A 16,333-nucleotide genomic window follows, 5' to 3' on the forward strand; every position below is an offset into this window, starting at 1 on the left:
TTAAGACACACACAACAGGAGGTAGATATGGATGCTGTGTGACCTAGAAGCTACCAGAAAAGTTGGAGTGGCAGTATCTTACCATGTTGTGGCTGCCACCATCGAAAAGCTGTGGCAGGTGTCTTTGCCTCCCGTGGCAGGTCAATGGAAATGATCTGTGGCTCCAGAAATGACAGGAAGTCCAATTCTCGAAGCAAATGCCAGAGTATCCCATTGTCATTTGAATACTGAACAACAAGCCCTGAGTTATAAGACATAAATTCAGTTGCTAGGACAGCTTTCCTAGAGGCAAGGAACAGTATTTTTTAAATGACAAAACTGCAGCAACTTCAAATTGTGTCTCAGAGAGCAAGGGCACATCCATCTAACTTTCAAGGAATGAGTTAGTAGACCTGAAGGCTCATCAATTTCCTGACAGTTTCTAATACACTTACTCCCAGTAAATGGAGACAAAAAAACACATAAGCTCTTTTAAAGACCACTCAACTTTGTATGAGTGATGAGTAGGTTGGTAAGGGAAACATAAAAATCCGCTCCTGATCATATACTTGAATTTTAGATTCTCACATCATTATAATATACTCAGAAGAAAAATCTCAATCTCCCTGGCACAAAATCAAGTTGTAGTCTTTGCTGCTGGAGCATTAGACATTAAGCACTTCCCAGACTGAAATTCTATTAAGCAGGAAGTCCTTTAATTGGCACTTTACATTTTGTCAGACCTTGGTCAGTGAAGCCTGAATGAATCCAAATTATTAAACAGCAAAGCAGAAAGACTCCTCTCTAGTGACAGTTCTATTTTCCTTTCTCTGTCTCAATCTTTCCTGTACTCATCCCATCTGCCCTTACTCTTCCACCTGTCACTAGGGTGGCAGGAGCTAGGGAGCTGCACATTAAAGTGCAAGGGACCTCATGTTACCTCTCCCAGAATCATTTCTATTTAAGGCAGGACACAGGGAAAAGACAAGATTGATTGCAAATACAGATATACTTGCATATATATTTATAATTCAGTGCCTGTCTTAGGAACAGATATATTTATATATCATATCATATCATATCTATCTATATATCTGAGGGAGAGAGCAGAGGGTATCTAGTGGCTTATTCCACAATTATTCACAAAATCGGCATTGCATATTCATAATTATCACTGGGGAAACTGAACAACTTTCTAAGTATTCACAGAAATAATGCTCAGTAAAGTTATACCTGTTGTGTATATTTTATTATATTTTAACTCCTGGAAAATTATAAGTCACTTAGGCATATAAAACTTATTTCCCTATGTCGATTAACTAGAATTTTTCAATCCCTTTATCATGTTGGATAGCAAAGAGTTTACTGAAATAGAGTTTCAAGAAATATTACAATAAAATATTGAGCTGTTTAATGATAATAGCACATGGAAGTATGAGTACCATATTTAACAAGGGAAGGTAAAACAACAAATATGCTAAAAATTAGAAATCTCCAGAGAATTAAGTCTACTATATTTAAAATAGAAGAACTCAACAAACTGTATGAGATGATAAAAATACTCAAAGAACAACACCTCTCTGGGCAGATAGTGCATAGGCAATACGCAGTATAGGGGAAGGGAGGTGAGAGCCTTGGTTGGTTGAGGTGAGACTTGTATGCCAGGACAAGACAGTCACTCCAAACTTCAGTGCTAGTCTCTAATTCTTGATATTTGCTCAAGATATGTCCTATTGATTTTTACTATGATTTTGGATGACTGGGAGTGTGCAGACACTTCAAAATTCAGTTTTTCTAGTGTCTATTACTCTGTGTTAATATGGTTTACATTTAATAACATGAGAAAGAGAAGGAAGAGAACAGATTATTAAGACAGTTATTTGGGGGTGACCAATTTAGAAGGTTGATTACAATACCAGAAATGAGGTATCATGAGAGCAAAATCTCACTGATTGATTCTTTCTAGTGCCTTCTACTCAAAATATGGTACAAGATCACCTCCTGTATCACCCTGAAACACGCATCTGTGATGGTTTTAAAAATATGTCCTGAATTTATTTCTCCCTTCAAAAAGTGGAGCTTAATTCTCTTCCATATGAGTTCGGGTGACAGAATATGGTAGAAGCCATGGTGTGTGATTTCTAAGACTAGAACATTAAAGGTATTACAGTGGTGTAGCTCAGTGGTAGAGCACATATTCAAGGTCCTGGTTCCATTCCCAGCATAGCAACAACAACAACAAAAGTAAATAAAAAAGAAAGAAAAAAAGAAAAGGAGAAAAAGTCATTAAAGGTTCTTCCTTGTTTTCTTAGCTCTTTTGCTATGGAGAAAGCTGACCTACATACAATAAGGACATTTAAGCAGCCTTTGGACGGGTCCTCATGTTGAGAATCTTGTCAAAGTCAGAGAGGAACTGAAGCATTTTGCTAGCAGACACATGAGTGTACATTCCTGGAAAGTGACCATCCAACTCCTGGTTGAGTCTCCCAATGGCTGTACCCTGCCTGCCTGCCTTTGTTTTGACTGAAGCCTCATGAGAGATGGAGATCCTGAGTCAAAACCATTCAGCTAAACAGCAGCCAACTTCTCGACTTATAAAAATTATAAGACACCAAATATTTGTTGGTTTAAGCTGTTCGGTTTTGGAATGATTTGTTATGTAGCATACCACCTCAGTCTTAATAAATCAGCATTTGCATGTTAACAAATGCAAACCCCAAATGGTTTCAGATGTACACTAAAATATGAGACATATGGAGGTTCAACCTCCATTTGGTTTCTGCTTGTTGCCTTTTCCCTCATCAGCTTTTTCAGGAGTGCCACTTTTACCTCCCAGCAGCAATGAGGTCTGCATAAAGATGAAACCTAATTTCAAAGAGATGATGAAGGAGGTCCTCCCAGATAAGTATCAGAGAGTGGAAGAATGTAAGAAAGGAAAAGAGCAATATCCATATTTTATACCGGTTGCCGAGCCTCATTAGCTGTGTCATCTAACACATTGTACGTTTGAATAAACCAAGCCATTTTAGCTCATCTACTGAATGTTGAAGGCATATAAGACATTTCTCTTTTTAAACTACAACTCCATCTGCATTCTGACTAGTCTTATAGAAAACAGTCTAATTTTTACTTTAATTCCAATATGTAAATTGATGCTTCAGCTTGAGTAAGTAAAGAATCTTCACTTTCCTCACTGGAAGAGATTTGTTCAAGGATTTAGGCAGATATACATGTTAACAACCGGTTTTCAATAAAATGCTGAGAAATGCCTGTGGGATGTGAATTACATGGCCAATACTGAGTGTGAGAAAATGGCTCAGGACCAGCCGAGAACAAGTTGCTTATTCCTATAGGGGAATTTTCCCCACAGGGCAGACAACAGCACTTAAAATCAGAGGTTAAGTACAGAGCAGAGCTCATATTTATGATAGTAGATACTTCCTATTATGAAACAGTCTTTTAATTTTTTATCTTATATACAAACAGGAGTACAAATTTGTAATTTTCATAAGTCATACATCCAAATTTCCTTTAGATTTCAATTTATTAAATGTCCCTTCCTTGGTAAGCCCCTACCCAGACCATTCTATCTAAATCGGCACCTTCCCCTTGTATAAGTTTACTTTCTATCTCAATCTTATTTATTTCTATGTCTTACGATCTAATTTTTTTTGCTTATTTATTTTTAATTATTTATTATCTGACTCCTCCAACTAGATTATAGGTAACTTAAGGTGGCCATTGGTGCTACCCTGGCTACTCCCTGTCTGGCACATGGTGGGTTTGTGATTCTCATCCCCTTCCCAACACTTTCTCTTTCCCTGTGCCATGTGGCTGACACCATCCAGATTCTACTCTGCAAGTGCTTTACTAGCTTGGGTGCTGGAATGAGGACCTCAGATGACCCATAAAGAACTTGCAGCATAAGGGAGAAAGCATTCTTGTTTTAATGCACTGATATTTATTTATTTATTTATTTTTTATTTCAATGTCAAATGTTTATTTCTATGCCATAGTTGCCTTAGCACAATTGTAAAAGAAAGGAATCCAAAAAATGATTTTTTTTGTCAGGATATTTTCTCTGCATTATAAGAAAGAAAATAAACACCTTGGTATCAGAATTACCATTTCTTTCACATCATTCTAGTAAGTTGCATCTAAATATTCTCTTTGGGTGTCATTTTTTTTAGGATGGGAAAATATCCACAGGAAAAAGTGTTTCGATTCAATAAGATAAACATGGGATAGTCTTCATCAAAGAATATATCTAGAACATCTTTGTTTTGGTACACTCTATCTCTAATTGCCATATTCTTATTATTTAATATAACAGGCATACTTTATTACATAACAAAGTGCACTAAAATGAACAATGTTAGAAACAAATTGAAATTTGGTGGATGCCAAATCTTTGGGTAATTAGGGATTAGCTGAAGCACAGGAATACAAATTTCATATCAACACAAATGCAACTCTCTTCTCTGATGGAAATGCACACAGTAGCCTAGTTCTTTTTGCTTTAGCAGATTGGGCATTCAATACAACTGAAACAACCTGATAACAAATGGATTTTTTTTCAATAAAAAGGAATGCTCTGGTTTCTTAACTGGTTCCCATATTTGAAGGAGCCAGAAGATGGCATTTGCTCTTTAAGTAGACTTCTCTTGTCTGATTTGAGACACAAATCCACCAACATTCTTACAGCAGAAGTTGGCACCACACCTCAGATCACAAGGCCCTTCAAAGCAGCCTGTGAAAGGAACTGTGCTGTGTGGTGGTGGGCCAGCACCTAGAGGACACCATGGTGGTGGTAGTTGAATGCACTGATATTTAGAGAGTTATTTGTTATTGCAGCATAAACTAGCTCATCATGACTGATGCATCTGTCTTTTAGTGACACTGTATCCATTTGGCTTAGAACAGATAAATATCTACAGAAGAGATTAAGGAATACAAAATGGCCTATGAAAAATTCTTCACATTTATTTTTAAGACCAAGGTTTGGAGAAAGATATATCTGAGGAGCTCACGTACTAGGAACCAACTCACATGGAGGGTCTCTGAAGGACCCTGTCATATCAGCAGAGCTCCTCGGGGCCACCTGTGTTTCAAGGCCTTTGTATTTCTTTCAGAACCGAGTCATTTGAGTCAGATGATATGGGCACGTAGCAAGGGTGGAGTTACGGGCAAGGAGAGAAGATGTGTAAGCATGATTACTAAGGTATACATTCTGGAGCCAGTGTGAGAGGTTTAAGTCTTTGCTCATGCACTTACTATATTAACTATGAACAAGCTACTGGATGTCTCTGTGCCTCAGTTTCTACATCTGTAAATTAGTTCTAATAATAGTGCCCATAGCAAAAGGATACCATGGAGACGAAATGAATTAGCACCGGTAAAACACTTGGACACAGTGCCTTGCATGTAATAGGTGCTCAGTATAAGTTAACATTTTTTTTGTTACCAATAACTGTTCCTTCTACATAAGAACTCTAGTCCTCCCAGAATATTCAGGGGTAGAAGTAGAGTTTTATCTACATTCAGTAATTCCCTATGCAAAGAAGTTTAGTTCTCACACTGAATGCGAAAGTCTCTGTTATTGTTTTTCCTCTCCCTGCAGAGGATTATAAAGAAATACAGTGTCCTAAAATGAATGCACGCACTCTGCTCACACCCAGAGCAGTCATGATATTTTTCAGGGTAAAGGATCTGCAGGAGAAAGCTCAGACAAAAATAAGGCCAAACTGTGGGAGGAAAAAGGATTAATTTGTCAGTCGTGGATGTAATTTATATGGAAATACATCAGCTTACCTTCATTTCTAGCCCTCGGCTTGATGCAGGTAATACCTGAAGTTTTGCTTCCAATTTGTATATAAAACTGAACAAGTCTGGGGAAAAGAACTTTAGTTTAGTTACAAATAGGTGAGTTCAGAACAACTTTAACCATATGATTTTGACATAGAAAGGAAAAAAACCTACCCTACTTCTGAAGGACTCTTAAACTCAAAGAGCAAATGATGTGCAGAAATTATATAGATTACAGTAAGTTAATTCTACAAACATTTAGAAAAAGTTATTGATATTAAAATTAATTTTTTCTAAACAATCTAACCCTGCTTCATTGTGACGATCTGATATAATTTAATGAGAAATTCCCTAAGTCCAGATAAAGTCATCCTTGCAAATTCAAGATGTGGAAAAAAAATCTAAGAAGTTGAACACTATATTTGTTTAGGGCTAGATAATTGCCTACCTTTTACCAACTTAGACTGAGCTAACTAAGTTTTTCAGAACTGACTCAGTGGGATGTAAATTATGCCTCCATCCATGGTAACCAGCAGAGACCACCTGCCAGACAGGCACATCTTTGAGAAAAGGATGAAGGAAAGAGAAAGAGACTGACGCAGAAAAAATAAGAAAGGGAACCCATATTTTAGTGAGGATAAGGATAAAGGCTAAAAATTTACAGTGCTCCAAATAATTTAATTGCTCAAAATCCAATAACAACAAAAAGCTCCACAATTTTATTTTAGATGCGCTACTATTTCCTTTGACCTTAAAAACAACCACCACCACAACAAAAAACCCCAAACCAAACAGCTCTTTATTTTATCAGTAGGTGGTAGTGTAGGTATAGAGGGCAGAATTCAGGACAAGGAGAGAGGGAACAGTTTTCAAACTGGGGCCGTTTTCAGTAAGTGTCTACAAATAAGCTTAGACGAAGATGCATAATTTTGAGATGTATAGTTTAAAGTTGGAAAAAAGTTTCATCAGCATACTTTAAGAATAATATCAAAGATTTTTCTAAAGAAAACCATGCTGAATATGCACTAGACATTTGGGCTTTGGTGATGACTGTATGTTGACTGGTGAATTGTGGTATGATTTTTGATGTAACCACCAATTTCAACATAGAGCTAAAGTTATGATTCATTTTTACACATCATAATCTATAGTCAGAAATTTAATACACTCTCAGTAACTCAACAGAATGTTCTGTTAGACCACATGGTATGGTCAATATTATGTTCATGGAGAAGTGAACCAATTAATAACTTACCTAATACTTCTGGTGTCCAGGGGGACAGTCCTTGCCTCCCTTTTTCCAGGGCCATTGAAGTAGAGGGACTTGCCATCACTAAGAGTTCCACAGCCATTTCCAACCTGACCACCAGTTATCTTGTACCATAGAGGGCTGAGCTTCCCTTCAAACCTATCGAACATCTCACTGTGATTAGGTACATTTGACACACAGGTTCCTTGTGCAGCTTCAAAGAAAAGAAATACATAGCAGAGATGCTTTGTTGGAATCACCAAATATTAAAGGTATATTCAACACATGGCATGAAAGAATTTGTATCTCACAATATTCTTTCCGAAAGACAGCCATTATTATTATCAAAAATGCCATTCTGCCTTTTTTCATTTTTTTAAAATAAAGAGAGACATTGGGAATATTGCATTTCCATAGTTGTTGCTACTCCAAAGGCTTGTACAAACTGAGAAGCAGGTTTTGTCCAGAATGAAATTTGTTCATTTATTGTCCTATTAGAGGATCAACAAGGGAAATCAGTCCTAAATTAAAAAAAATACCCCTGAAACTGTAAGTGACAGCTCTCTCACAGAAGACCTGCAACAGTGAAAACTGTGGTTATGGCCAGATGAAAGCCAGACCACTAACAATCTGGGCAAAAGCCTCTTAAAGATGCCTCCAGGAAAAAGTTAAGAAAAGATTTTGAAGCTTAAAATATTTTCTCAATTTTACTCTTTAATCTCAGCTCCCTTTTCATTTTTGCTGATGATAATATCCAAAGGTGATTTGGTTAGAAAATATTCTCATAAAGGTCTCTTTTTGGTAATCTTGGATTTATTATTTTATGTTGCATTTTTACTTAAATGCATTATGAAATGTATTACATTTCATATTTTATAAAAAGCAGGGTGAAGAGCTCAGGTAGTCCCTGTAGTCTACTTTGAAGCCCATTTCCAGCAATTCCTAGTTGTGTGACCTCAGGAGAGTGCCTCAGTTTCCTCAAATGTAAATAGGGTTTACAGTGCTATAGCACAGGATTATATTAGAATTAAATGGGAGGAAATAAAAATGCTTACTTTATACAGAACCCACATTTTTTAAAAGGGGGATGCTGATGGGGAGACATGAGAGTGTGATGGGGGCTGGAGTGACTCAAGTGATAGAACACCTGCCTAGCAAGTGTGAGCCCTGAGTTCAAACCATAGTTCAGTCATAAAAAAAAAAAAAGAAAGCGTGCCTGGAGGGTGAATACAATTGAAGTATGCAGTGTGTATATATGAAAATTTCATAATGAAACTCATTATTTTGTACAATTAATAAAAGAGAAAAAAATGTTAAAAAGAAAAGCTAAAAATAAAAGATTCAACAAACAGATGCTAAAAATGGAGTAAAAAAACCCACTTCCTTTACTGCCTGGCATGTAAAGGCCTTGAGCAATGTTCTCTGCACTTGCTGTTAATAATAAATCCTCTTTGGAGAGTGAAATTTGTGTTACCGTATTTTCTTCCTTAGGCAGCTTAAAACTACAAACTATCTTAGCACCTCATATGCTTGGGTGACAAATTCCTACCATTCTTAGACTTAATGAAGAATAAACTCAGAATCTATTTTGTTGAAAGAATAACATGAAATACAGTAATTAGAGATGAACATTTTACAAGCAAACCATGAGACACTCATGCAGCCTTACCAGTGTACCCCAGGTCACAGAAACACACGCCTGAGATGCAGTCCCCGTGGCCATTGCAGTAACTAGGGCAAGGCTCAGATATGTACACTCCATCCAAACCAAACGGAGGCACGTTCTTCTGTGAGCTGCTTTCCTGGATCCACCGGAATCTAGTCTTGCTGTTGAGGAAAATAAACCTGTTTGTTATACCCACATCCCACACCAAAGCACTGGAAAGATTTTAAAAAGAAACTTAAGAGAGATTCAATATTTATTTTTATGTCATGTCCTCTTGACCGCACATTTAACCTGCAGAAGATCTTTCTCAAACCTTCTGGGTTTCTTCTTCAGCACAAATGCTTAATTCCAGGAGGATATCAGGTATAGAAAACTTATTTTTTATTATAGAAGGCTTCTGATGGCCAGAAATACATGATAGGTTTTTATGTATTTTTCCACCCTTTTTATAATAAATAAAAACCAGAGAAGATACTTTCTTTTACTTAATATTTCACCCTTCCATCATGATAATTTTATGGATATTTTCAGAAGAATTATTTTGGAATGTTTGAAACGATTAAATAGGATGTTCTTTGTTAGGATGTATAAGGGGACACTGGCAATTTACATGATCCGGCAGGGAAGTTACATTTGTATACACAGCTTCTCTTCCACCTGTGACTTCCTTCCCTCCCTTCTCATCTTTCCTCTTTAAATTCCAAGATGCTCATTCTGTGGTCTCTTGGTAACTAGCTGGGCTGCCACTCAACTCTAATAACTGCCGATGAACAGAGGAGCTACCTTTAGTGGGAAGGTACAAATGAAACTAGCAAAGATTTCACTGGCCATGTTGTAGGCAAGTTTTGCTTCATTCGCGTTTCTCCGAGTTGTGTCTGCTTCCTGATGCCTGCTGCTACCCTCTTCTCTTCTCAGTGGCACAATCTTGGGGTTGAATATAAGTAATTTAGCAACCTCAAAGTTGCTGGAAGAAGAGAACTCATAAAGAATCCATTAAAAAACCACTCAGAAAGAGACGATCCAAAGCAGGGAGGAAATAAGTAGACCAAAATTAAGACAGTATGTATGTCTAGATTCCACATTTTTTAAAATAGAGGAGATAATAGCCTAATGGTTATTAATATTATTAATGCATTTGTGCACATGTGTTATTCTTTTTTTTTTTTTTTTTTTTTGCAGTACTTGGATTTCAACTCAGGGTCTCCTGCGTGTTAGGCAGGTGCTCTACTACTTGAGCCACTCTGCCAGCCCACATGTGCTATTCTTGCTTTTTTTCAAGGAGACACAGTAGGGTTCAGAACAATGATTTTTTGCTAAACATTATTAAATTTATTTTAGAAAACACATAAAAAGAAAGGTGTTTTAATTGTAGTTAATCACCTGTCTCTGGTCATTCTTGATCTTTCAATATCTTTTCATTCAATCAACATTTAGCAAGCACCTGCAACCTGGCAGGCCCAGTGCTAGAGCTGAGTACACACCATGGGGGAGCGAAGCCCAGAAGTAGTTCCTGTCTTTATGTAGCCCACTGCTGAATGGGTAGACATATTTATTAAGCAAACGCCCAAAGGTATGTGCACGTGTAGTCCTGGTAACCATTGTTAAGAAGAACATCAAGTTAGAAGAACATGGAATAGAGATCTTTGACTTGAGAGTCAGGATAGTCTGAGGAGGAAGTGATTAGGAGGAAGTGATGATTGTGGAGAAAGACAGAGTTAAAGCTTCTGTAATTTTACTGCAAAAAATCAGAGTGTGCTTGGGGATATACCCAAAAGACTGTGACACAGGTTACTCCAGAGGCACCTGCACACCCATGTTTATTGCGGCACTATTCACACTAGCCAAGTTATGGAAACAGCCAAGATGCCCCACCACTGACGAATGGATTAAGAAAATGTGGTATCTATACACAATGGAATTTTATGCAGCCATGAAGAAGAGCGAAATGTTATCATTCGCTGGTAAATGGATGGAATTGGAGAACATCATTCTGAGTGAGGTTAGCCTGGCCCAAAAGACCAAAAATCGTATGTTCTCCCTCATATGTGGACATTAGATCAAGGGCAAACACAACAATGGGATTGGACTTTGATCACATGATAAAAGCGAGAGCACACAAGGGAGGGGTGAGGATAGGTAAGACACCTAAAAAACTAGCTAGCATTTGTTGCCCTTAACGCAGAGAAACTAAAGCAGATACCTTAAAAGCAACTGAGGCCAGTAGGAAAAGGGGACCAGGAACTAGAGAAAAGGTTAGATCAAGAAGAATTAACCTAGAAGGTAACACCCATGCACAGGAAATCATTGTGAGTCAATACCCTGTATAGCTATCCTTATCTCAACCAGCAAAAACCCTTGTCCCTTCCTGTTATTGCTTATACTCTCTCTACAACAAAATTAGAAATAAGGGCAAAATAGTTTCTGCTGGGTATTGGTGGGGGAGAGGGAGGGGGCGGATTGGGTGGTAAGGGAGGGGGTGGGGGCAGGGGGGAGAAATGACCCAAGCCTTTTATGCACATATGAATAATAAAAGGAAAAAAAATCAGAGTGTGATTTAGCTACTGAAATGGTTCAACAAAACTTTCCCTTTGTATTGTATGTTTCAGATAAGCAAGAAGTAAAGACTCTTATTTCTTTGTCCTCTTTCACAATTTGCATCTGTGTTTGGAGGACATTTGCATGACCAGGAGAACCGGTTTCTATATCCACCACTATATAATTCATAGAAGTTACATCTGCCTCTCAAACCAGCAAGGTTCCTGTGTATCTGCTTGTTCTGTGTAGAGGTGCACAGGTGATGGCCGATGGTAAAGACATTCATCAGAATACCAAGTGATTGTGTTTCTACCCCTGTCCAGAGACAGCCATGTTTTGCATTCTGCATTGGGAACCTAGGGCAGACTGTGCTGCATACCATCGGGATGAGACTCTGCTAAGCGTCTGCTCTGCTGTTTCTCCTCTGTAGGCAACAACCAGGTCAATTCATATGAGCACAAAATTGCTCCTTTGAGAAAATCAGAATTATTTTGAAAGAGCAATGTTCTAGTAACTATGAGAAGTATTCTGCCTTGTGGCAAAATAGCTCCAGATTTTAACAATTTTAACACTTAGAATTCTCAGCTTTTGAACACTGGAGATATCTTGAGATTAACACACTGCAGATGGAAAACAACATATTTACTACTCTTAGCAGAGGGCTCTTCATCACAACTGCCATCAATCAGTAAGCTGGATGGTATCCAAGTTAAGCAGGAAGATAGATTCTAGTGGAGAAGATATCTTCTTCCAAGAGCTGAAGTTCAAGAAAATATCAATACATTGGGAGCCTCAAAATATTGGCTCACTTAATGATGCTAGGGAAATTTTTTTTTCTTCTCAATGTGATTTTACCAGGCTCCTGATTTTATAGTGATGTTTTCGAGCACTTGATATTTTCTAGTTACTGCATCAAAGAACTTGATGTTCTGAAACTACACCTATATATTTGGGATATGATTTCAGAAAAGCATGGGGGAAGGAAGGCAGTGGTAGAGGTAGGACGTACAGAGCTGCACTGTAACAGGAACTATTTGAGATGGGCAGAAAGATGTGATGGCTCTTCAGCTGCAAACACAGATAAAGTCCCCAGAGAAGGAAAGATATTTCAGAGGGTGAAGTCTAGAGGGCAGAGCCAAGAGTTGAGAAGAACAGTGGATCAGGGGAATCACTTTCAGGGAGAAACATCTTAATCAAGGAAGCTTTCTTATTGTGAACATTGCTCTTGGCAGAGCAACAAGAACAAGCTTCTTGCTACCTGTCAGAATTCCTATGGGGCAGTGACTACTCTGTGCTTCCCAATCCATTTTTTTTCCTTCCTCCCCTTTTTCTTCACTCTCTCTCTCTCTCTGTGTGTGTGTGTGTGTGTCTTACTGTTTTGTGTTGGGGATAAGCAGGGTAAACAAGTAGTTTTCATAGACATCCTGACTTGGTACAGATCAAGGAGTGAGTGCCTGAAGCTGTGCTGGGTTAACACTTTAGAGGGTCTTGGGAAAAGACAGTGAAATCCCATGTGGGAGAGATTTAAGTCACTGGGGCTAGAACAGACAATGATGGATTGTTACAATAATGACCTCCAGTTAATCACATCTCATTTTGCACGTGTTCCTCTTTAATGTGACTTTTATGCCCTTACCACTAAAAGAAGGAGTCTATTTCCCTATCTTCTGAGTATTGACTGGCTTTTATGACTTGCTTTGACCAATAAGATGTGGCAAATAAGGTAAGGTCTTGAGCTACCTTTGTTCTTTTGGGACTCTGGAACAAGTTAATTGAAAAATACATAGTGAGAAAGGTTCAGCTGACCCCAGACACCAACTCACCAACACCAATTGAATGAAGCTACCTGATGAGACCACAGAACTATCCAGGCAATCCCACAAACCTTTAGAGATAGTAAATCATTCTTGTTTTAAGTCACTAAGCTTTGGAGAGGTGTGTTGCATGGCAATAGGTAACTATACAAAAATATTATCCTAGGTTCTTCTAAGGAATATAAACAGAGGAAGGGTGAAATTTAAAAAGTAATGCATCTGTACATCCTTAACTCTCTTTTTCTTTTACTGGTTAAGAGATGACAAGCTCTGGAAAAGATGCCTTGGATCTAAAGATGGCAGTTATGCGTTTAGGATGGCAGAGCCAAACTGTCAACTCTGAGCTACTCACCTGTGGACTGTTAGTTATATAAGAAAGAATAAATGAGCTTGTCTAAACCTTGTTAAATGTTTGTGTATTTCTGTTACAGTAGTTGGATCTGTTTTCTAACTAAAGCAGACTGCAACACTAAAGTGTTAGACTCATCAACTCTGCCACCTACACATCAAATATCTAAAGCATTTGAGCTTCTCTTTGATAAACTGAAAGACCACTGATATGTAAAGACAAAGAAATTACTTATAAGTCAACTTGGATCTACTGATTAAAATAGCTATTTCTTGAAATAGTTGGTACTTACAGATAATGTTTCAAGGTTTATCAGACTAGCACAGAAACTTTTGCAGCTCTGATCAAACAAATTCCTTTCTGGTTTTTTTTTTTTTTTTGGTGGAACTGGGGTTTGAACTCAGGGCTGCACACTTGCAAAGCAGGTGCTCTACCACTTGAACCATATCTACAGTCCATTCTTCTCTGGTTATTTGGAGATGGGGTCTTCTGAACTATTTGCCTGGGCAAGGCTTGAACCGCAATCCTTCCAATTTCAGTCTCCTGAAAAGTAACTTTCTTATCCAGGGAGTTTGCCTACCAACAGCTGAGGTGTACTTTTTTGGGGTCTGCACATCTAAGTAATGATGGAAGCAGAGAACACCAGTAGCTTATGTAGCTAGATGATGCACAATATATCTAGTAGATCAACTAGGTGAAAGATGTTCCAGACAGGATGGTCTCTAACAACCTTATAAATTAACCACTTTTATGGATTGCTAGGCTTTTCCCATTATACCAGTCAGAATGAGATAGGTTATGCTGTGATAACAAATAACTCCCAATCTTTCAAACAAAAGCTTATTTCTTGCTTAGTTTATATGGCCAGTGTAGGTTGGCAAAGGAGTCTACTTAGTGTAGATATTCAGGGCCCAGACTGAGGTAGACTCCATTTCAATACATGATTTCATAAAGCAGGGAACATGGAAGAAGACACATGGGCTCTAAAAGTCTTGTGTTTCATGTTTATTCACATTTCATTAGGCCATGCCAAACCTTAACGGTTTCCTAGTAAAACAGAAATATTGCTGAATGCTAATGAGTATCCTAACCACATATTACATCATCAGGAAGCAGTGCAAAAAGATTTCTTATATATCATCTCAGCTCTGAGCCCAAATGCCTTGACTAAGCCGCACTTAATGTTATGTTCCAGGATTCAGTTAGGAAGTATCCACTTGGAGAATGTTTCTTTATCTTTTTTAAAGTGATAGAGTTAAAAATACTGATCTCTGTGTTACCTGCTCTTTCTGGTACAAACGTACTATAAATTTATTCTACAGAGCATGGGAAAAGGGTATCTATAAAAAAATTCAGAATGTGTCTGCTTTTCATCTTTTTTACTCAACCATAAGAACTAAATGATCATTCAATTGATTTTTGGTCTTTCTACTATTTTATTATTTGTTTTAGTAGCCATTTAATGGTATCATTTATATTGCAAGATATCTCAACTTGTCTATTTAAGGAGATATTAAATCATTAAAAATTTACATATAACAATAGTTTGATACAATGTCTTATAGTTCTCAACCTTTAGCATCTTTTGTTCAGTGCTGTACACTCAGAAACCAGACAATACTTGGCACAGAGAGGTACTCAATAAATCTTTGCTGAATGAATTAATGAGTGAGTGAGTGAATTTATCTCAGTTATTTTGGAAATTTTATCCCAAGGCTCTTTTCCTTAAGAGTCACTACTCAGATAGGAGCAGACAGACTATGTCTGTCTTTTAAGATACTGAGAAGTGAATTATACTTATTGAGAGAGTTAAATGTTCTCAAGAAATGGCAGCTGTGTCATACAATAAGAATGACCACTTTACCTGGATGCGAGAGACCTAGGAATAACAACGGTGATTCTTGTCCACTCTTCGAAGTCTCCTGTATGGTACGTGGTGGGCTCACTCAGTTCTCTGGAGCTCCCTTCACATCCTTTGCCTGCAGAAGCTGGGAAACAGCCTTCTTTCACCAGAAACCAGGACATTCCAGCATCATGGGAGTACTGAAGAAGAACTGGGGCAGTGCTGCTGAATTGACTGGCACACCCTATGTTTATCTGTTAAAAGGAAGGACAAAAATATGTAAGGTTTGGTTCTAGGTTGTAATTCAACCAATTAAGTGCTATAGCAGCCAGGGGCCCTTCCACTGAGTCTGCATAAAGTTTTCCGTGATTAGAACTGTGTGGCTAAACCTCAACCAACACCCTTGCAAAAATTCTGGAATTCTTTATTTTGGCAAGCAACAGGTACGCTGTAACAAAAAGCTGGACAAGCTCTCCATCAGAGGATACTTGGGCTTATACAACTGAAGAGGGAAGTACAGTATATGTGGTTCTGGAGAGACAGGAAGTTAAGAAGCTGCATCCCTATCTTTCCCAGAGAGTACAAACAGGGAAGCAGAAGATGGAGAAGCAATCATTCTCTTCAGAACATGAAGGTCATCTGAAGAGAGGGCTGGCCTCTGGTTTCTGTGGAATAAGCATTTTTATTCTGTTTTCTTGCTAAAGCTCAGTAAAAACTCATTGCTAACCTGATGAGGGAGTTAAATTTCTGTCACAGTCTCAATTAAGCAACAGAATCCAGAAATAAAACTACCATTGGTCTATGTACTTGAGTACTGGATCATCACCTTAGGATTAACAGGGGTAAAAAGAAATTGTAAAAAATACAACCTAATCTCATTGACCAAGCACTATCTTTATTCTTATTTTTTGCTCTGCAGATGGGAGTGTATATTTTGGTTGTACAGTTGACATTATCATACTTCTAGAACTCTCCTCCTTCTTCCTATTTAACACAAGGAGCACAGCAAAAAATATATCTTTTTTTCTTCAGTTGAGTTGTTAACACCAGATAAATCCTTAGGAGTGGTTTTACTGAGATGGAATGTAGAAAC

The 16,333-nt window shown here is 37.9% G+C and overlaps 1 protein-coding gene across 2 annotated transcripts in view; it reads right to left on the reverse strand.

Annotated features, from left to right (window-relative positions):
- The window catches only part of Reln (reelin), a 450,273-nt gene that overhangs the window by 81,059 nt on the left and 352,881 nt on the right, over positions 1–16,333 (reverse strand). For both annotated transcript variants that reach the window (XR_012445193.1, XM_074064926.1), the window contains exons 28-32: positions 15,262–15,494; positions 8,703–8,860; positions 7,040–7,247; positions 5,791–5,867; positions 83–241 (exon numbers count right to left, since the gene is read on the reverse strand). Coding sequence is in view for 1 of the 2 variants with exons in the window: in XM_074064926.1 (XP_073921027.1) it covers positions 83–241; positions 5,791–5,867; positions 7,040–7,247; positions 8,703–8,860; positions 15,262–15,494 (835 nt within the window). In the remaining variant the exon portion in view is untranslated. The remainder of the gene's footprint in view (positions 1–82; positions 242–5,790; positions 5,868–7,039; positions 7,248–8,702; positions 8,861–15,261; positions 15,495–16,333) is intronic.

This window comes from Castor canadensis, chromosome 2 (genome assembly GCF_047511655.1).
Source record: "Castor canadensis chromosome 2, mCasCan1.hap1v2, whole genome shotgun sequence".
In the NCBI taxonomy this organism is placed as follows: Eukaryota; Metazoa; Chordata; class Mammalia; order Rodentia; family Castoridae; genus Castor; species Castor canadensis.